General features: G+C 41.9%; 1 protein-coding gene across 6 annotated transcripts in view; it reads right to left on the reverse strand.

Annotated features, from left to right (window-relative positions):
• Positions 1-22,191, reverse strand: part of KLF12 (Kruppel like factor 12) — a 443,110-nt gene that overhangs the window by 13,911 nt on the left and 407,008 nt on the right. For all 6 annotated transcript variants that reach the window (XM_019524876.1, XM_019524879.1, XM_019524878.1 and 3 more), the window contains one exon: positions 14,959-15,116. In XM_019524876.1, the coding sequence (XP_019380421.1) occupies positions 14,959-15,116 (158 nt within the window). The remainder of the gene's footprint in view (positions 1-14,958; positions 15,117-22,191) is intronic.

Raw genomic sequence — 22,191 nt, forward strand, 5'->3', positions numbered from 1 at the left:
AGATCCTTTTCCGCCTCCGTGCTGACAAGAGGGGAGTTCCCTAACCTGTAGGTATGGTGCTGGTTGTTCCTCCCCAGGTGCATCACCTTGCACTTGTCTGTGATGAAACCCATCCTATTCTCATCCGCCCACCCTTGTAACCTGTCTAGGTCCGATTGTAGCCTGCTTCTTCCTTCTAGTGTGCCCACGTCCCCCCACATCTTAGTGTCATCAGCAATTTGAACAGGGTGCTTTTCACCCCCTCGTCCAAATCACTGATGAAGATGTTGAACAGTGCGGGCCCGAGGACCGAGCCCTGGGGAACCCCACTGCCCACATCACGTGCAATTATTTATTATCAAATGAAATACAGCAATAATAAATTGATGTAACAAAGGTTTTAAAGTGTTGTAGACACAAATACAACTATAAGGGAGAACTTGTTTTGACTGCCACTAACTGAAGTCTTCTAAACTTAAAGGGCCTGATTCTGTACTATTCTGGGTGTGTCTATATGAGACATTTACTGTGGACTTGCCTAATTAGCTTCACAGCAAGTCCCAGCCTTTACATGTGCAGCCCTACTGGGCCACAGTAAACTAATAAATGCCACTGTAGGTCAACCCAAGTACTATCCTACAGCAGCTGGTTGGGGCATGAGGGTGCTTCAGATCAGGGGCTGCCTGGCAGCTAGCCCTGCACTGCAGCACCCTCATGCCCCAGCCAGCCCTTCCAAATGATATGCCAGGTCGGAGCAGCCCCGGATGAAGTAGCCAGGTCAAAGCGGGACCTTCCTGGCCCCCTGGCAGCTGGGGCTGCTCTAACCAGGATCAATGTACTGCAGACCCAGGTACTTGTGTAAACACTGCAGCCGGAAGCAATAAACTCTGGCAAACAGTACCAGAGTTCATTCAGTTGAATTAATTTCACATGTAGACATGCCTTCTCATTCTGATTTTGCACTGACTCATATGGGAGCTAGATCAGGCTGTGATTCCCAAAACCTATAGAAAGATTGAAACAGTTAAAGCAAAGCACAAACTCATTTTCCTTTGTGACAATTCTACCACCTTTTATTTGACCTATTTGTTCCCATTTATAAGTGATGAGGTCTTTATGTGGGTGCCAGTGGGAGAGGGCAAGCAGACTCCAGACCAATTCTCACCAACAACCCAGGGGCCTGGCAAAATTTAGATTCCTTTGATACTTTCCTATTTCTCTCTGAAGTCAGGCTTCCCAAAATAGGATGGGAGAGGGAAGGCAACAGCTTTGCATCCCTTCCACTGTACTAAAGGCAGCAGCAAAAGTGTTGCAGCTGTGCAATTGGGAGGTCTAGGTGGTATTTTTTCATTTTCAGATGCTCTCCCGTCATATGGCTATGACTACAAGGAACCACAAATGAAGCAGCATTTCCTGTATTACTTGATTATGCCATCATTACTCATACTGAATAGTCCACAAACAGCCAAATGTCTTTGTAAAACTAATCATGGACTAAGTTATTAGTATAAAACTAACAGAGCCTTCCATTATTTATTAAAAAATCAAGGTTTGGATATTAAAAAGAATTAGCATCAAACACAGTCCTAATTACAGTGAGCAGTCCTACTCAATTCAGCAGGGTGGCTCATAGCTTTGGCACTGGAGTCAGTAGTGTTCATAGGTCCAAGCTGGCAAATTGATAAATTACATAAATTAATTCTTGAACCTTGGTAGGGTCTTGGTGCCTAGCCAGGGACCAGGACCCCACTGTGCTAGGTGCTGTACAAACACAGAACAATGGTAGCATTCCTCCCTTAAAATACTTAAATCTAAGTAAATGATTTGGATCAGGCATTTGAGCTTTCTCAGTACAAAGTAAATGTGGAGTTACTCATTTTTTATCACTACAAATTCCAGAATAAATCCATGAAAGGTATCACAAAAAGCAATCAACTAAATAGCTAGATCAATAAATATATAAATAAATAAAATGAGAACTGATTAACAGGGATCCTGGTTTTCTCTGATAAAAAATCCCCAATTTTTGTATTAAAAAAAGTAACCCAAAATCCACATTTTTCTGTGATTAAAATGTAACACCACTAATAGAAAGATATGTATTAGGGAATCTCTGCTGATTAAGAACTCATGTTTAGAAAAAAAGAAGAAATTGGATGTATCTACACATGAAATTAATGTAACACAATAAACTCCAGTTCATATTGCACTGGAGTTTATTGCTCCTTGGCACTACATTTACACGTGGACCCAAGACCGCAGCATGTTAAGCTGGATCACAGCAGTCTTGGCTGGCAAGAGGCCCCGGGGGCTGGTTTGATCCAGTTCATCATACTGCTGGGGGGCTGGTGGGGGCACGAGGGTGCTCTAGTGCAGGGCTAGCCAGAAGGCAGCCCCTGCACTGAAGCACCCTCGTGCCCCAGCCAGGATTTACATGTACGTTGCTGCACACTAAAGAACGTCACCATATGTCAGTATTTGTGTTTACAAGTACTAAACTATGGCAGTGTTAATTAGTTTACTGTGGCCTAATAGGGCTGTACATGTAGATTTTGACACTATACTATGGAACTAATTAGGCAACTCCGCATTAAAAGTCTCATGTAGATGCGCCCACTGACAGGACAATGCAAATCAATGCAGCTAAGCTACTTCATAAGAAATTTCTATCTTGTATGATAAAGTGGCCCAAAATGGAAAAAAAAATCAAGCCAGAAGTATTTGGTACAGTTGGCAGAAATATTTCCATTGAAATACAAAAAGAAACTGAATGAAACAAACCAACCAAAAAGTACATGATTTTTTTCTGAGATTTTATTTTTACTTATCAAAAAGTCCAACTTCCTTGTCAGGTTTTTTCCCTTTTTGCCACCAAAGGGAAACATGTGGAAGTGAAGGGACTAGGAAATAATGAAAAGTTAATATTGGCTATTGATTTTTTTACTTGAAAAAAGTTTAAAACATGGGTATAAGGGTTGACCAGTTGTTTTTATGAAGAACTGCGCTCCTAGTGGTCTCAAATGTTCTGTATGGGGTCGCAAAATGTGGACTTTCTATTTATTTTTTCAAAGAAGTCCTAGCTGGATTTGTTAAAACTACATTGTGCATTCACAATCATCCCTGAATAAAACACTGTTTATTGGGCCACAGTCCCAGAAGCAGCCAAGGAAAGTAGATGAAATATGCTCCTTCCTGCTTTTGTATTGTTCTCTGAAGCAGTATCAGTTTCTGCCCCACGCTACCCCCCCATTTTTCGGCTAAGCTTTTATATTGATTGGTTTGTCAGTGGGGTGGAGATTGGAGCACTGCTCCCACCTACTGTTCTCCTTAATGTCAGACAGTCAAAAAGTCCAGGCTGAATCAATTATTCTTTGCAGGTTAGTCTAAGCCAGAGAGATTAAACTGAGAAGCAAGTGAACAGACATTCATTTTTGATTCAGCAGCCACATGCTTGAGGTGGCTCAGGCCAGAAACTGGCCTGCCAGCCACTGCCAAAGGGAAGGGACTGAAGCTCTAAGGCTCTCAAGGCTCCTCCTTGGTTCCCTGATCTAGCCCTGGTTAGCAAGTTGAAGGGTGGGAGTTCAAATCCTCTCCCTAGCCCACAGGGGAACCCAGCCCAGATCTGTCTGGGCAGAAGGGAAGTGCCTGTCAAGCTTCTATCCCCTTCCTCCTTCTCCTACCCCACTCGAGGCTGCCAAGCTGAGGAAGGGGTGGGTGGGGAAAAAGGTAGTGGTGCTGAATTCATAAAAGCTTGAAGAAGCTGTCCAGACTGTGGAATAAGCTCCCTCCAGAGGTGGTACAATTGCCTACCCTGGAAATCTTCAAGAGGAGACAAGACAGTCACTTTGCTGGGGTCACCTGACCCCCAGTTATCTTTCTTGCTTGGTGCAAGGGGCTGGACCCGATGATCTTCCAAGGTCCCTTCTGGCCTTACAAGCTATGATTCTAAGAATAGTCTTTTCTCTGAAGCAACCATGTATTGAACACAGCAATTTGCAACCTCAACCACATAACAAAGAACAACCAAAAAGCTTCGCCTAAGCTAAGATACAGCCCAGTAAAACACAGTCAGAGCACACACAACTTAGTTTAACTTAAAATGTTATACTAAAAATAAGACAAGAGAAAGCCTCACATAATTCTTATGTAATCCTGAAGGCAGAGTGTCTCCTTACAGCTAGGTATTCAGAAAGTCCTTCTCATGGAATCAGCAGGTGGTTTAGGTGTTGGACTGGAGATCCCAGTGCTCACAGGTGGAAGGGGATCAGTCCCTCCAGCTCCAGTCCCCCAGCCTCTTCCCCCTACCCCATGGCCTGGGGAAGCTGAGGGGAATTACACCCCTTTTCCCCTTCCCCTCCTCTTATCAGCTGCTTGCCTCAGTCTTTGCCAGAGGTGGGAGGAGGTGGAGTCTGCTGGTCTCCTGCCATTTTATAATGTAAATGTAGTTCTCTTTCTTTGGTCACACCAGCCCAAACAGTCCCTCTCAGGCTGTTGCATACCTGTGCTCCATGCCCTGCTCAAACAGAAAGCAAGGGTTGTGGGCAGCACACTGAGCTGGGGAAGGGGGAATTAAAGTCCCTCCAAGACCCCAGGTCCCAGCCAGGGTTTGCCAGGGCACAGTCCTTCTAAGGCTGTTGACCCCCTGCCCCACCCCTTGCTCCCACCTTTGCCGCTCCAGCAGGAAAAAGTCTGGCAGGGGCTGTCCCTTCCCTGCCCACCTGGGCAGAACCAGCAGTGTACCCCAGGGGGTTTTCCACCCTCACCCCCTTGTCAGCCAGCCCTCACTACTCTGGCTAGGGAGCAGATGGATGGGGCCAGCCCTGTTCTCTGGAGAAGACAGCACAGCACAGCCCAGCCCAGGGTTGCAAAGCATGGTGGGAAGCTGGGGGACAGTGACCTAAGTTGAACCAGGAAGGGGTCTGGGACAGAAGTTTCATAAACTGATTTGACCTAAACTAGTTAAGTCTGATATGACATTCAACCAGGTTTATCTTAAACCAGTTTCAGCCATTTTGAAATTGGCTTATGTACACTGAACTTCTGTTCTGTTACAGGTTTAAACTAGTTTCTGATCACTTAAACCAGTTTATGTGTAACTTCTGAAACTAGTCCATGAGGGAACATGTGCATCCAATATCTGTTTCCATTCCTGCCCCCCACAGTCCCAAACCTAAGGTCTGGTTAGTACCAGTTTGCACAGTGTGTCCCAGACTACACACTGGTCCAAGGACCTTATATGAACTGTTCTTCTGGAAGGTAAAAAATATTAAGTGATAAATGCTTTTACTCCACATAATGAAATCATCAGTATTCCCTCATGTCACAAATAGACAAAACACATATGCACCCCATATTTACAAAGTCAAGGGGCATTATTGCAAATATGTTTCATAACAGCCTGGAGGCCAAGAGCAATTACAGACAAAATTAGATTAATTTTCCTACATCTTTTCCCAACAAAATGTTTTGGAATAACATTATGGGCACTCTTCCATGTCGGCGCTGTATCAGACATACAATGCAGAGAAATCACTCCCTGTGTATAAGGTGAATTTAGAGCTCACGAAAGGCACCAGAGTAATTAAATCATTTAACTCTCCAGATAGTGGCTCTCAGCTGAAAACTGGATATTCAAGTTTTCTGTAAGGAATACACCTATCCATGAGTAACTGGACTCTGAGAAGCACCTCATAACACCCAGGGCACTATGTAGCTATTAAAGGCAGATCATTTTGGAAATCATCTCTCTTGGGTATGGTAGAACTGGCAAGGTGTCTACCAATTCCACAGGCTATCTGATACTTTATCTTTTAAATATTATGAACCCTAATAGAAATAGGACCAGGCCCTAAAAGCTCAGTTGTAGTATAATAATTTGGTTATCTTCCAAGCTCCAGTAGCCTGCACCAGGAACCTGGCAGCCTGGAAGCAGGGACTTAACTCTACTGTTTGCCGAGACTGGCACAAATTTTTAAACACTAAATTAAAATATTTCTTAAAAAATAAAAATGATGACCAAAACCAGTATAACATCCTACTTTATTTAAAGGTAAATACATTTTAAATAGACTTGGTGTGTGTACATTTTTACTTTGCAGTTCTTTAACTTTGTAGGTGTATTTGAAAGACATGAAGCTTGAGGAATGGAACTAAGGAAATATGTAGGACATGACAGAGAAATTTGAGTTTTTGGTGGGAGTGAGCAAGAGTTGTTCATTTTAAAATAGCTTGAAAGTCTCCAAAGCTAAAACTAAATCCACAGATTATCTAAAGAATGATGCTTTCTCTTCATATTTGTGTAAAGAAGAGATTAAAGATCAGTACATATATTTCTGTAATGTAAAGCCTGCAAAAGGCAGTAAACAATTGTAGAAAAACAACAGGCAATGAATGGAGTTTTAAACCCCATGAAGCAAAAATAACTTTTTGGTGCCTCTAGTTTTAAGAAACTGCTCTGAAAAGCTGAAAGGAACAGTTGAACAAAGACTAATGACAGGAGCCTTTTCATATTAAAATAATATATGGAGAAGAGTGAGTGAGAGGAATGCAAAGTTTGAAAAAGCACAGACTAAACAAAATACCCATGTACTCACTAGCCCTCTCTCTGCTGGGGTGGTGTCTCAAACCAGTTAGAAAGGAACCTTTTCTTTTTTTACAGGAAATACTTGTGTTTTCTCAGGTACAGAGCTGCATTTCTGAAATGTTTAGTATCTCCAAGCAACACTGGTGAAGAAGTCCTGACGCAGACAAATGGGCTTCATTATGGCTGTTGCTAAAGGTATTTGCTTTCATATCTGAGGCAATAACATACGCACTGATTAAGGCCAAATCCCTTAAGTTAAGAAACCTCGTTATTATACTATTATTGAAAAACTTTGAGGAACCTGTCAATGTAACCATTATATCGGGGAAACTGTCCTTTTGTGCATGATGCAGGGATCCTGGTTTTCTCTGATAAAAAAAAATCTCCAATTTTCGGATTAAAAACGTAACCCAAAATTCACATTTTTCCGTGATCAAAATGAAACACCACTAGAAATACATTAGTGGCATTTCAGTTTAATCATGGAAAAATATGGATTTGGGGGTACTTTTTTAAAGCCAGAAAGTGGAGATTTTTTTTAAATTAGAGAAAACCAGGATCCCTGATGATATTATTACCTTAAAAACAGGTAAATATAATGAATGGAATGTGAAACTAACATTTTGGGCAATGTAGCCCACACCCTTTGCAGACAAACCACATATCTCTCTGGCCGTCGCTCTAATTTCTCCTTCATTGAGGGAGGTGCAGAACTGTGTTCATAAGATGTTCTTTGATATACCAGGTACCTAAGGAATCATAGAATAATTCAGCTCCCTAAGCTACTGGCACCTCGGTGAGCCTTGTTACTGTTGGTACCTCAGTGTACAGCTATACACTAACTTTCTTTTTGGACTACTGTCCTATTTAAAGAAGTGAGAATTTTTGGCATCTAGTACTTAGACACCTCTCATGTACACAGCTCTTCTGCTCAGGAGCAAACAGATTCTTTCCTGTCCACCCAAATCTGGTAATCAATCTACCAGGTCCCAGGGACAAGGACTGTAGAATTGTTTCCTTTCTTCTGTAGCTTGAAGCCTAGGCCCCAGGCAGATGTGCAAGTAAAAGTGCAATTTGATCTGATGTGGGATCCCCACTATTGTGTTTCCTGCCTTGACTATGTCGGAGTCATAGTCGATGCAAAAATAAATATGAGTTGCCATTGTGACGAGGTAATAAATAAGGCTAACTGCACTCTCTTGCATTAGTACGTGCATCACGAGCAGGTCTAGGGAGGTGATTCTTCCCCTCTATGTGGCCAGTGGCCGGTTTTGGGTGCCACACTTCAAGAGGATACAAACACACCTCCCAGTGAGACTTTAGTCTGGCTTGAGAGAGATACCAATCCACCAATGGTTAGTGCTGACCTGGTGAAGGGGTGCTCGGAGGGGTTGGACACATTTAAGTTGGCAAGCCCCAATGATCTTCACCCAAGGGTACTAGAGGTGTCATAGTGAAACCACTGGCACAACTGTTTGAGAGCTCATGGCACATAGGGCAGGTCCCAGATGACTGGAAAAGGGCCAGTGTGGTCCCTATTTTCAAGAAGAGGAGGAAGGACCCGGGTAATTATAGGTCGTTTAGCCTCACCTCTATTCTTGGCAAGATCTTAGTAAAAATCATTAAGGATCACATTTGTGGGGGGCCAGCAGGCAACACAATGTTAAAGGGCAACCAGCATGGGTTTATAGGAGGCAGATCCTGCATGATTAACCTGGTCTCTTTTTATGACCAGGTTACAAAGTGCTTAAATACAAGAGTAGAGGTAGATGCTATTTACTTGGATTTTAAAAAGGCTTTTGATATGGTGCTGCACCCAATTTTTACAAGTAAACTAAGTAGCTGTGACATGGATTTTTTCACAGTCAGGTGTATGTAAAACTGGCTCATGGGATGCACCCAGAGAGTGGTGGCAAGGTAATAAGTAAGGCTAATTGCATTAGCAGGTGCATCATAAGCAGGCCTAGGGAGGTGATTCTTCTCCTCTATGTGGCATTGGTGAGGCCACAACTGGAGTACTGTGTCCAGTTTGGGGCGCCACACTTCAAGAGGGATGTGGATAACCTGGAAAGGCTTACAGCCCCAGCCTACTCACATGTTCAATTAATGGCATGACGGGAACCAGTCACAAAGTTATTACATTTTTTTTTTTGTGTAATCATTTTGTTTTTTATTTCTTGTTTTATTACACCATAATTACACTAACATGTGGCCAGGTAACAACATAAGATGTGATTAATAGGGGTGTGCAAAACAGGCCCTATTCGATTTGGATTTGGCTTGAATCAGGGGCAGCGACTCAATCTGTTGATTTGGATCACTGTCCCCAGTTTGATTTGGCCAAATCCGAATCTGAAGATTCGATGCCAATTCATAGAATCAGGGATTTGGCCATAGACACAGCTTTGAATGTTTTTTCTACATACCTTGAGGTACCAGACACAGCTCATCAATGTTGCCATGATGGGGCGGATGGAGCATCCCACAGGAGTGCAGGAGGGACCCTCACATGCTTGGTGGTGAACCCAGGCATGGACTGCCAGGTCCACTGGGAGTGTGTGGGCCCCCCCCATACCCCTTCAGCTCAGCAATCAGCCATGGGGGAACCCTGGGTGCCCCTCAGCCCCAAGAGGCACAAGCCGCTGAGTTGAGGCAGGAGGGTGCCCCCCCCCTCACACTCCTCAGTGGACCCAGAAGTGGACCGGAAGTACTGCTGCCTAGCACACTGGGGAACCCCCCATGCTTTTGTGGGATGCTCCATCTGCCTCAGCATTGCAGCATTCGTGAGCTGCGCCTGGTACCTTGAGGTATGTAGAAAAAACATTTAAAGCTGTCTCTATGTCTGATTCAATTTGGAGAGATTAAAGGGTCTCCTGATTTAATTCGGATTGGGAGATTTGGCTATCAGATTGGGCTGAACCTCCGCTGAATCGAATCAGCAACCAAAGTTTTGCACAGCCCCAGTGATTAATTGGTATGCCAGGGGCCTGGGTCTTCTTCTTAAGATCCTCAGAGCATATATTATCCAAATTACTTCTTTTCCATTAGCATGGTAGCATCCTTGTGTCCCCTGCTTTTTCCCTGTGATTCACAAGGGACTGGAGTAGACGGCTTTAGGATTCTTATGAAAAGTTATGGTCTGTGATGCAGGGGTGTGGAGTTGACGGCCCAAGAGACCTATTCCTACATGTCTATGTTCCATTGTTTGTATTACATATATAGGAGAAGATTATTTATTTAACTACATTGTGAAAAAATGTGATTATTTTTTCCTTAAATTTTGTCAAAAGGTGAAGCATTTGTGACTAGGTCTACTTATTCAGGGCAACAGTGATCTTACTAAAAACAAAAGTGGGTTAAAAAATGAAACACATTTCTTCAAATTTTTCTTGTAAAAATCTGGTTATAAAAAATGCTCAAAATTCTAATTGTGACATTGGCATGAGTGAAAATAAAAGGAGGGCCATTATCTAGGACTTTCTAGTGGCAGGGGGTCGGACTAGATGATCTGTCTAGGTCCCTTCCGACTTACTGATTCTATGATCTAGGACTTTCTGAAAGATTTTTTTAAATAACAACTGCCTACCTCTATTATGAGTCACTTTTTATCTCCTTGCATTTGTCTTCCAAGGGGGTTCTAATCAGATGGCTGTTCTGAGAAAAACAACAAGAAAGAAAAAAAAAAGAACAAAAAAGACAGAAAAATGTGCATACCCCAGCTTTATGAGTTTAAATTCCAGAAAGTGTATGAATCAAGATTCCCAGCTATTACACTGATTGGGACCATATAAGTACACATGCAGAATGTGATGAATGCACATTCTAGGTATGAAAACAGATCAGTGCTCTCATCCTTCCCATTTTTACTCATTCCATGAGAGTCATGTATTAATAGTTTTCTTTCAGTGTGGCAGAAACCAGGCTGAGAAAGCTCAGGTGATCTGATTGATTTCTCATAGTTTCTTCTTACTGAATAAGATGATAAATCTAAGAGAAGAGTAGGTCGCTTTCGCTCTTCATCGCATCTGATATTGCCCTTTATTGATGATATGGCAAAATAAAAATAAAAGCCTGAATACTAGAAAGAGGCTTAAGAGCTGATACTTGTGATTTATGAAAATTGGAAATGCTATAGAGCAGTGGTCTCCAAAGTGGGGTGCACACACCCCAGGGGGTGCGCAAGACGATCCATTGGGGTGCAGGAATAAAATATTAGAACTTCTATTTATATTTATATAAATATACATATATTGGGGGTGCATGCTCAAACATTTTTTACTGATAGGGGTGCATGAATATAAATATACATATATTGGGGTTGCGTGCTCAAAAATGTTTTACTGATAGGGGTGCGCAATCAGAAAAGTTTGGAGACCACTACTATAGAGAAATACTTGAAGTTTTTACAGTTGCAGAAACAACTTGTTGTGCACTTTCGCCACCTAGTGGATATAATGCCTACATAGGAGTTCATTGGTTACACCAGCTTCTGAAGTAACACTGACCAGGACATGGGGGTCATCTGATGACATCTTTGAATAACTAAGTATTATGAAGAACCCCCGTTGTTACTGTTTCTGGTTCTTACTGCTTTTCTTAAAGTTAAAAAAACAATGGTTTTCGGTTGATAATGCTGTCTCTACTGTCTGAACCACTAAATAAAATATTTTAAGAAGTTTACAATAATAAAATGATTGTGAATACTTTACTTGCTGTAAATATATCTGCACTGTTTAAAGTAAAGACTTAGGACTTCTCATACTGCTTCTGCTTACCTAAAGAACCCATAGTGATATCCAACTGCATATAAAATTAAAATTATGCAACGCTCAGTTTCTGTGATCTTTTTACAGAACAGTTCCTCTTCAAGCTTGCTCATCCTTGCGTGCACGGCTGTCATAATTCATTTATACCTATCCAATATTACACACTAATTACTCTGGGTCATACACAAATAACTGACTCAGTTTGCCTGAGGCAAATGTAAAGACTAAAGCATAAATGTAATGTGAGATTAATACCTACTGTACATTCACGGTCAATGCTATATTTAAGATAGATTATGTAAAACCTCTTATAAAAAACAGAAAGGTATTTTGTAAACACATTTAATTTTTAAAGCTCACTGCAGAGTTTCTGATCTGAACAGCTAGGGGCTTAAATGTGATACATACCTTCCTTCTATGTTTAATTTTTACTGCATACAGTCAAGTAAGAAGACATGATAGTATAAAGCAGTCGACACTAGTATATGCTGTAAGTTTTTTATTTTTTTTGTTTGCTTGCATGTGACTTTCAAGGCATAGAAAGCAGTAGTCATTTGTTGTGGGCATTAAAACTCTCTATTACCCACACAAAACAACACTGCTTGAGCAAAATTTGAAATATTTATCCCATTTTTAGACTGAGTAATGTAAATTTGTGCCCTTAAACTTATGGTTCTATTTTGTGAGGTTCTGACCACCTGCAGAATTATTTTTACAAACTAACCTTCAATGACCTATACAATTACACAAAAGATACGCTCCCAAGAAATCAGCACCTTTTAGGATCAGGACCAAAAACATAAAAGCAAAAAAATGAAAAATCTGTACTCTTCCTATGTTGCAGTGGTTGTAACACTGTTTTCTTATGAACAGTTTCTAACTAGAAGGCTATCTGTTACTTGAGACTGGTTATCTGGTCTCTGTAATATTGCTCTAGTTTTGTCATCTGGGATGGACCAGGTCACCAGGAAATTATAGTCATGCTGTATCAGCACCAACAGGTCTGTTTATTTTTCACTTCTGATTTGCATTCTGTCTTCTACCCTGCCTGAAGCAACATCAAAGCATCTCCAGGAGTGTGAGGGTGATAAGTGTAATGATTAGGAAGAGAGTATAAACATCAGGGAAAGGAGAAGGACATGGAACAGATGGGGCAAAGCTGGAATAGAAGATAGGCCAAAAGCCAAGGAAGTTAAGACAGCCAGAAAGAAGAGGTCAGGGTGTGTAAAACAAAAGGTATAGGTAAGACTTAAATGGCAGGTTGAAGAAGGCAGGGAATAAAAGAGGAGACAAAGTTAAGACCGGACTGCAAATAAAGCAAGGTAACACAAAGGTAAACTGTTTGTGAAGAAGGGGTTGTAAACAGATTGTTAGAGAAAAGAGGCGAGAATAAAGAATTTAAATTGCTGAGATGCAAAACTGCCTAAAATTAACTGTCCGATAAACATTGGACAGTTCCATTGGGGAAAGGGACCCTTTTCTTAGGAGGTCTCATTTAGGAGTGGGTTTAAGGATAAAAGCTTGGTTCAGACAATTTCACCAAGGAGGTCTGATGCAAACTGGCTTCACTTGAATATAAAGGCCCTCAAATTATTGTTAAAAATAGCAAGTGGACCCCCAACTTTACCTTTTCCAATACATAAGTTCAGCACACAAAAATGCAAAGGTAGTGCATAAGCAGTTTCTTTAAGGAGATATGTACACAACATAGGGTTTTCACATAAAGTTTTACTTGTGAAAAACACACTCATCACTGGGTCAGTCCTTCCCAAATCTAAATTAGGTCCATTTTTTAAAAGATACAATTAAAAACATGTAATTATTTGGAAGTTAGTTATGGGCTGGCAGTCTGAGCATGAGACCATGAGCCTGAGATACCTAACTTCTAACTAAGGAACTGCATTGTGGGTTGTTCTGTGATATCTAGTCTTTCTGCTGCAGGAAAGGTTGGTTCTGAAGGCAAAGGGACCTAGGACACCTGGGTCCTGCCTCACAATTTCCTGTGTTTCTTATCTGTACAGTTACTATAATCATACTTCTTCCCTACCCCACAGAATTAAGTTTAATATGTAGAAGATACACAAATAGCAAAATGAATGATAGAAGTCATATAAGAATTAGGCTTTTGCCACTCTCCACCATGATGTTAAGTTAAGGAAATATAGCTTAAACTAAACTATTACATAATGACTGCATCTATACATGAGCTTTATTGATGAGTTGACTAATTAGCTCTGCAGTAAAGCAATTAATTAACTCTGCCGTAAGACAGTACTGCTGGGGAAAGTACAATCTTACAGTGGTGTACTTAACTCTGCCAAAACATACATGTAGATGGTGACAAGGGCTGGCTGGGGCACAAGGTGCTAAAGTGCAAGGGCTCTCCACTGCCTAGCTCTACATTTTTGCACCCTCGTGCCCCAGCCCCTCCACTGCCTGATGCCGCCACCTTAAGTCCAGGGCTGACACCCCGGACCTCCTGCCAGCCCGGGGCTGCTCTGCACTGGCTCAAACTGCTGTGGTCCCGGGTACACGTGCAGGTGCTATGCCCAGGAGCAGCTGACTCCAGCACAAACTGCACCAGTTTATCATGTCACCTCAATGACATATGTAGATGCACTCAATGAGTGCAAAACTGGTTGGAAAACTATGCTCACTGTTAAACTGAGAGGAAGCATGAAGTAGAATTCCCCAGGGTCTACCCTGGATCCCATCTTATTCAATACCTTTATTTACAATTTCAGAAGACATAATTGAATGCATATTTAGTATAGTAAATCTGCCAGTGTCAACAAACGGGTAGGTTAGCAGACTATGGAGAATAGGTTTAGGAATAGGAAATCACCTTGATAAACTGAGAAAATGGCTTGAAATAAATTCAAGAAAATTCAGTTAAGACAAGTGTAAAGTATTAAGGCAGTACAATCAAATGCACAAATATAAACTGAGAAACAACTGGTTAGGTTGCAGTAATGAGCAAAGGGCTGGTACATTACAGTGCATCACAAACTGAATATGAGTTAACAATATAATACTGTTGCAGAAAAAGAGATAATAGCCTAATGATAAGTATTAGTAGGAGTGTTATAAGTAAGTCAATGGAACTGTTATGCGCCTATTCAGCATTGGTAACACCACCTGAAATACTGTGTCTAGTTCAGGTTACCGCATTTCAAGGAAGAGTAGACAAACTAGAGAGAATCCACAGGACAGCAACACAAATAATCATAAGTCTAGAAAATATGATTTATGTGGAAAAACTGGAGGAACTGGGATTATTTAGTTTGGAGACAGGAAAATAAAGGGCTGAAGAGAAACAGAGGTGGAGACAAAGTGATTGCTCCATAGCTGTACAAGGGTAGAGCTGGGAACAAAATAAAGGTCTCCTGGCTCCCAGCCTAAAGCCTTATTGAAGAGGTGACTCTATCCCTGTTTTGGCTGCCAAGCACTTCAGCAACCTGATTTTTTTATTTACCTGCCTTTAAATTTATAGTAACATACACTTATTGTTTCTGTACTTGCCACTGTGTCCACGGTGAGCAAAAGTTATTGCATGAAAACTGTTTTGAGAATTCATGGTATTGTGTATTGTTATTATCAGCACAGTAGGTACTTCCTGCAAAGTCCTACCTGTGTGTGTCCTTCGGTGAGCCTTCAGATGAGAACTTTTTGTGTACACTTTGTTGCATCCTTCAAAATCACATCTGTGGATGCGCCGTTTCCTGGAGTCTGGGGATTCAGATCTTCTCTGGCGTCTTGTGCTCTCAATACTGAATTGTGAAATTGGACTGTAAAATATAACAACATTAAAAAAAAATTAGGCAGGAGATTATCATACATATTGGGCATCAAGTGTTACTGAGAAATTAATAGACTACAAAGATAAAAAGGTTTATTGTGTTTTTTCTAGTTTTGCCTCCTGAGAAACACAGAACATAAGCCATTTCTTCTCTGCATAAATACCTGTTTGAACTAGATGTAAGCTTTTGAGAAAATGAATCCAGGTTTCAGTTAAAAATTTCCCATGATGAAGAACCTACTACAAACCTTTATATGCCCCTTCAGTGGTTAAATATTTTCACTACTACATATTTGAGCTTAATTTCTAGTCTGGATTCAACTAGCTTAGAGTTCTAGCCTTGATCATGTTATATCTTTGTCTACTAGAGTGTTATATTTTTGATCATTTTTGAAGTTCTGTTTTCTCAGGGACATATGTATTCATTGTAGTGAAGTCTACCTTTCATTCTGAACCTTCTGTTTGATAAAGTAGGTCAGAAGTGCTCAACCTTCTGGTCCCACAGGCTTGATGAGTGGTGCTGGGCCAGTACACAGGCTGGATTCCATTGGTGGGATCAGTTTGTGGGCCTGATCTAGTGTGGGGTTTGTCCATGGGTGTAATCCAGTGTTCTGGCCTGGCCTCATGTGCCGGATCTGGCCACAACCTGACCCTGTTTACTGGACCCAGGGGCAGCTGGACCCTGTCCACTAGCCCAACTTCACACACCAGATCTGGCTGCAGATTGACACTGTATACCAGTGTGATCAGCAGGGATCATGGTTTTCTCTGGTTAAAAAAAACAAATCCCCAATTTTCAGATTAAAAAAAGTAACCCAAAATCCACATTTTTCTGTGATTAAAATGAAATCACAGAAAAATATGGATTTTGGGTTACTTTTTTAATCCAAAAATTGGGGGGGGGGGTTTAATCAGAGAAAACCAAGATCCCTGGGGATTAGGACCATGTAATTTGGGCCACATGGTTCCAAAGGGGTCTAGAAATGTATCAGTGGGGGAGCATTCATTGCTGCAACTCTGGAACCTGGAGTTCCACAGGGAACTCCATGCCCCAGATGACACTGCCCTTCAGGCTGGACATTGAGCACCACTGAACAAAATAGATTAGGATCCTGGAGTCTCTCACTGTCTACAAAAGCCTATTACATTACAGTTTCCAATCCATTTATTGTGCTCATAACTCTTCTCTGAACCCTCCTCAGTTTCACTATATATAATATGTAACAAAGAACTAGACAGTCATCCAACAGAAGTTGCATCACTGCCAAATGCACAACTAATGCAGCTTATTATTCTTGCTTGATATTCCCCTTTTTACATATCCAAGATTCAGGTTACAGTACCTCGTTTGGCAATCTCATTACAAGTTCATATTCAGCTGATGTCCCCATAGTGTTCAAGCCTTTTTAGGAACACAGTTCCTCATCATATCTGACCTATATTCTTTGTTCCTAGGTTTATGACTTCATATTTGGCTTGACCATACTGCTTTCTTGCATCCATCTTAGCAAGAGATTCAAATTGCTCTGCACTGGTAGTTGTTTTTCTTCATTATTTACCATTGGTCCAACTTTTATGCCACCTGTATATTTTATGTTAACTGCATCAATAACAACTGCATGTTTTCTGCCAGGTCACTTATTACAAAAAAAATGCTAAATGACATTTTAAACCAAGACCTTTGGGCTTCCACAAAAAAATACACATTTGAGCTAGTGGGTGAGTCTCCATGAGACATTTACTAGAGTTCACTAATCAGCTCTGAAGTAAACGTCTCGCGTCTACACACGCAGTGCTATCAGGATGGAGGAAACTAATTAACTCTGCAGTAGGTTAGTACTTATGAATACAAGTACTATCCTCCTGCAGAATGTTTCACACTGCAGCAGCACACGTGTAGATGTTGATGCATCTGGCAGGGACATGAGAGTGTTTCAGTGTGGGGGCTGCCTGCCAGCTAGCCCTGCCCTGGAGCACCCTCATGCCCCAGCCAGCCCCTCCACAGCATGTTGAGCTGAGTCAGAGCAGCCAGGGGGTTGGCAAACTGACCCCTCACCGGGCCTCCTGCTAGCTGGGGCTGGTCTTTCCTGGCTCAAAGTGGTGCAGCCCCAGGCTCATGTTCAAATGGTGTACCCAGGAGCAATAAACTCCGGAGTTTACTGTTTTGCATTAATTGCACATGTAGCTATACCCAGTTTAATGTATGTATCAGGTGCCATGGTAGCTTTATATTACTCTAGTTTCTTAATCAAAAAGGCACATGATACTAAGCAAAATGCTCTACAAAAGCTTATTATATCAATGCTATTAAACAAATCTGTGATATTATAAAAGATATAAAATTACTGTGACAATATCTATTTTTCCATAAACTCATATTGACTGGTATTGACTATATTTTCTTCCTTTAACTGATAATTGAATCCCATATGAACGACTCCATTATTTAATCCAGGAATAATGTTGGGCTGATAGGCCTAACACTACCTAGTTATCCAGCTTACTCATTTTAAAAATTGATATAAAAGTGGATTTTCTTCAGTCCTCTGCAACTTTAGTAGTCTAGATATCTCCTCAGACAACTCTTTTAGAACTTCTGGATACAAAGTTATCAAATCATAGAATTCAATACTTTGTATACAAAGCAGTTTCCTATATATATTATTTTTCAGCATTATTTTAATTTGGAGTTTCCCATGCTAATTTTTATACTTTTTGAGAAAGTCAAAGCATTTTCTTATATATTTTTTGTTTTGTGTGTAAGATAACCCTAAGCATCAAACTAACAAAGTTCTTTCTTGGGAATATATATATACATGCGCACACATACATAAATCTATCTATCTATCTATCTATCTATCTATCTATCTATCTATCTATCTATCTATCTATCTATCTGTCTATGTGTATATGTGTGCACATTTGTGTGTGAGAGTGGGCGGGTGCATGTACTACCAGCAGCTGTATTTCAAGGAGACTATTTAAAAAAACCAGATGAATCCTTGCACTTAAAACAAACAAGCTAAATTAGCTATACCAGCTATTTAGCTACTTGATAAGAATAGGAACAAATCTGGTTGGGCAGCAAATGGCTAAAGAGTTGTGTTTTGGTATCTGCATTTTGCAAGAGGCAAGGGAAGGGGAATATGTCTTTTATGGAGCTAATTCATAATGCTAAAGATGTTATTTTAAAACATTCCCACCAGTCAAAATAAAACATAAATGTGGAATAAAAAGACAGGATGGCAGGAAGGCATAAGGGGTGTGCATCAGGGTCTGGGGGAATGCCTGTTCACCAGAGCACCCCAAGGGATGACAAGGTCCAATGGGCACAAACTCCTGCAAGACTGTTTTAGGCTGGAGATAAGAAAAAACTTCTTTACTGTCTGAACCCCCAAGGCCTGGAATAGTCTCTCCACAAGAGGTGGTGCAAGCACCTACTCTAGACACTTTTAAGAAACATTTGGATGCTTATCTTGCTGGGATCCTTTGACCCAAGCTGACTTCCTGCCCTTTGGGCAGGGGGCTGGACCTGATGATCTTATGAGGTCCCTTCAAGCCCTAACGTCTATGAAATCTATGAAATCTAAAGCAGGCAGTTCCTGCCCAGGGCAGGGGGTCTTGATGATCTGTTCAGGTCCCTTCCAACCCTAGAAACTATAAGGTAGGCAGGCAGGAAGGAAGCTCCCCTATATTAAAAAACAAATCCTAAACCACAAATACCATATAGGCAGAAAATACTGCATGCACAAAATCGTAAAAGTATTATCTTAAAAAGCATGTTTATTGTTCTTTTCTGCATGTGATTTATGATTTGCCTTAGAAGTTTCCGTTGGATGAGGTGTTCAAGTCCTGGATGGTTCATTCTGTTTGAACGTTACGTTTAGTGGGAGGAGAATTAAGTTGATAATATTGTTGTGAGTTCTAGCTCTGAGTAAAACAAATATAGAGCATAATCAGAAGCTAAGATATGTTACCATAAAATTGACATTTGAACAGTTTGGGGGTGGGGAGACAGGGGAGGAGAGAGGAATATATGAAAGAAAAGGTATTGCAGGGGTGACAAAGGATCCACATTGCTCCCCTTATAGGTGCTCAGTACTTCACATGGGTAAAGCCCCTGCATTCCAAAAGCAAGGCACAAAGTAGATGACAATGCATTTCCTTTCCATCTAGGAAATCACATATAAATAACATGTCATCTTCTTAATGACCTCAGTGAGAGGGAAGGGTGTTAAGATACTGCTAACCATGAGTTGTACCTGTAATCCAAACATTGTAGCTATTTCAGCAATGTGAACTAAATAATGCACCAACCAGCCATAAAAAGCCATATAAAACAACGTTAAGCCTAAGCCTAAGTACAGACAGTCAAAAAGCCTGAGGCTAAATCAATTCAGTCTTTGAAGGTTAGTCTAAACTGCACCTGATCTAAAATGCTGCTGCTTGCTTGTGCATCAGCATCAGCACAGACTTCAACATCTGTTGAACCTTATACAGCAACTGTGATGGCATGGGATACAGGTGCGTTGGAGGATACACACTGACCCTGTGAGGCAGGCAGGGAATAAAACCCTTCAATGGACAGGTAGAAAGAAACTGTCCCTAGAAGAACTGCCTGAGGTATCAGATTGGGAAAGAAAATCTGGAACCTATGCTTCTCAGAAAAACACTGTCAGATGTATCAGCTCAGCTGGTTTTTAAAGGGCCATTTTCCTCCTACCCAGGGTTGGGGTTTAACTCTTTGCTGGGTCATCCCAAGTTAGGTATTATGGGTATATTCTGGGACACCACGGCTGAGTGTCGTGGCTCAGCGTCAAAATTACACCATATTTAACTCTGTTTAACTAATAGTCAGAATTTGTGTCTTAATGTCAATATTATGTTTTTTTTTCTTAATTAACTTATTTTAATGACCATATAGCTTGTGTAAAAACTATTCCAAAGACAGGACTACTCTTCTCAGATAAGCAGCAACAATAACCATATTTGTTACTGCACAATTAAACCGTAGGTAAAACCAACACAATCAAATCTTGTCTAGACTTATATGTTTTGGATAGCCTACAAAACTACATCTCTGGTGTTCAGGCTCAAGTATTTAGCAGGCTGAATATCTCTGTCTGACATGAGGCCAAAAAAAAGCCTCCACATGATAATGAAAATTTAGACTCAACCAGCAGATGGCCCTCTAGTCCTCCAAGATGGCTTGTGATCTGCTCTGCATACAACATGGAATAGACTTAATATTGCTTTTCCCTTCTACCAACAGTATTTTTTTTTATTTCCCAGGTGTTTTGCTTCCCTTTTTGTACTGAGCTGAGAAAACCCTCTGCCCAGACAGACAACCTCCGACTATTAAGAATAAGTGCTGTTGCAGCCACTTTTGCATTGTTCTTCAGTTTTCTTAGGAAACAGGCAGACCTAAACTGGTTGAAATTATGATTTACAAGAGGTGGACCCTGGGCTATGGATTTTGCTTTCTATGCAAAGGTCTCCCCACAGTCAGAAGTGTCAGACAGCCGTGACAGAGCGAGCCTGCTGTATTTGGGTTCTACCATGCTAGACCTGCGGACTGTTTTCCTTTGTCTGAACAGATTTGTCTTTCCTCTGTTTGTCTAATAGACATATTTGGCACAGCTTCTCTGTCTGTACCCCTTTTGAACAATGGGCCCTTGTGGCCTTCTTGTCTTAGATGTTGAATGGGAGCATTTAAAAACTTTCTATTGTCTCTAATCTGGTAGAAATGGGACACAGCCCTGATAACATATGGCTGAGTCCACTCACATTAAGGCACTTAATAGTAAGGCAATTTCATAGTTTCAAGTACATGTCATAGATATCCATAGGAAAATTCCCTCAAACATCACAAGAACCAAATGTAAAATCTCTCTCTTTGATACAGCTTTCCCTCCACAAAGTCTTTTCTACAGGGCTAGGGACAGAAGTTACACGTAAACTGGTTTAAGCACTCAGAAACTGGTTTAAACCTGTAACAGAACAGAAGTTCAGTGCACATACACCAGTTTCAAAATGGCTTAAACTGGTTTAAGATAAACCTGGTTGAATGTAGTATCAGACTTAACTGATTTGGGTCAAACCAGTGTATGAAACTTCTGTCCCAGACCCTTTCAGGTTTGAGTTAAATCAGAGTCCCCCAGCATCCCAGCATGCTTTACAGCCCTGTGCTGGGCTGTGTTGTCTGTTCCAGACAACAGTGCTGTCCCTGCCCCTCTGTGGTCTAGCTGGAGCAGGGATGGAGGTGTGGCCAGATACTGGCCTGGCATGGCCACCTAAGGTGTAGGGGGCAGGGAGGGGGTGTTATTCCTCCCTTCCCGCTCCCTTCCTCCCCTCTCCACCCAAGCACTGCAGCTGGGGTCTGCCTGGCCAGGCAGAGAAGCCCCTGTCAGGGTAACCTCCCCCACTTGCCACTTCAGTGGCAGGACGGGGGCATGGCCAGAACTGGGCAGCTGGCATGGCCTTGCCATCCCCTTGCCTCACCCATGGCTGAGGCTGGGGCTGGGGCTGGGGCTGAGGGACTGAGGCAGTCTAGACAAAGGGCGCTGCTGAGGGCAGGTGCAGAGGGCCAGCCAGGGCGGGGTTGTGAACTATGACAGTCCAGACCAGCAGCATGGGTGCTGGCTAGCCAGACAGCGGGCTGCCCAGGCTGGCTCAAAAATGCCAGCGGACCCAGAGCCTGGCAGCCACCTGCCATGAGGGCCTGTGTACCCACAGCCACTGCCACACCCACTGACCTGTGCAGTACCCAATTAGCTGCAGCAGCACCACAAGCTGCATGCAGGCCGAGGCCAGTGCGGCTGTTCTGCCTCCCTCACCTCCAGCTGCCACTGCCACTACTGCTGCTGCTTTTGCCCCTGCCATGTCATTCAGCCCAGAGGCTTCTGCAGAGTGCATGGAGATGGGGCTTTAGCTCCCAGACGCATTCTACCCACTTCACCCACCTGCAGAGGCCACTCATCATGCCAGGCGGGCAGAGCAGATGGAAGGCGTCTGGGAGCAGGAGCCAGAGCTCCACGTGCTAGGCAGAAGCCGCCAGGCTGAAG

This window comes from Gavialis gangeticus, unplaced genomic scaffold (assembly GCF_001723915.1).
Source record: "Gavialis gangeticus isolate Ggan-Ray unplaced genomic scaffold, GavGan_comp1, whole genome shotgun sequence".
In the NCBI taxonomy this organism is placed as follows: domain Eukaryota; kingdom Metazoa; phylum Chordata; order Crocodylia; family Gavialidae; genus Gavialis; species Gavialis gangeticus.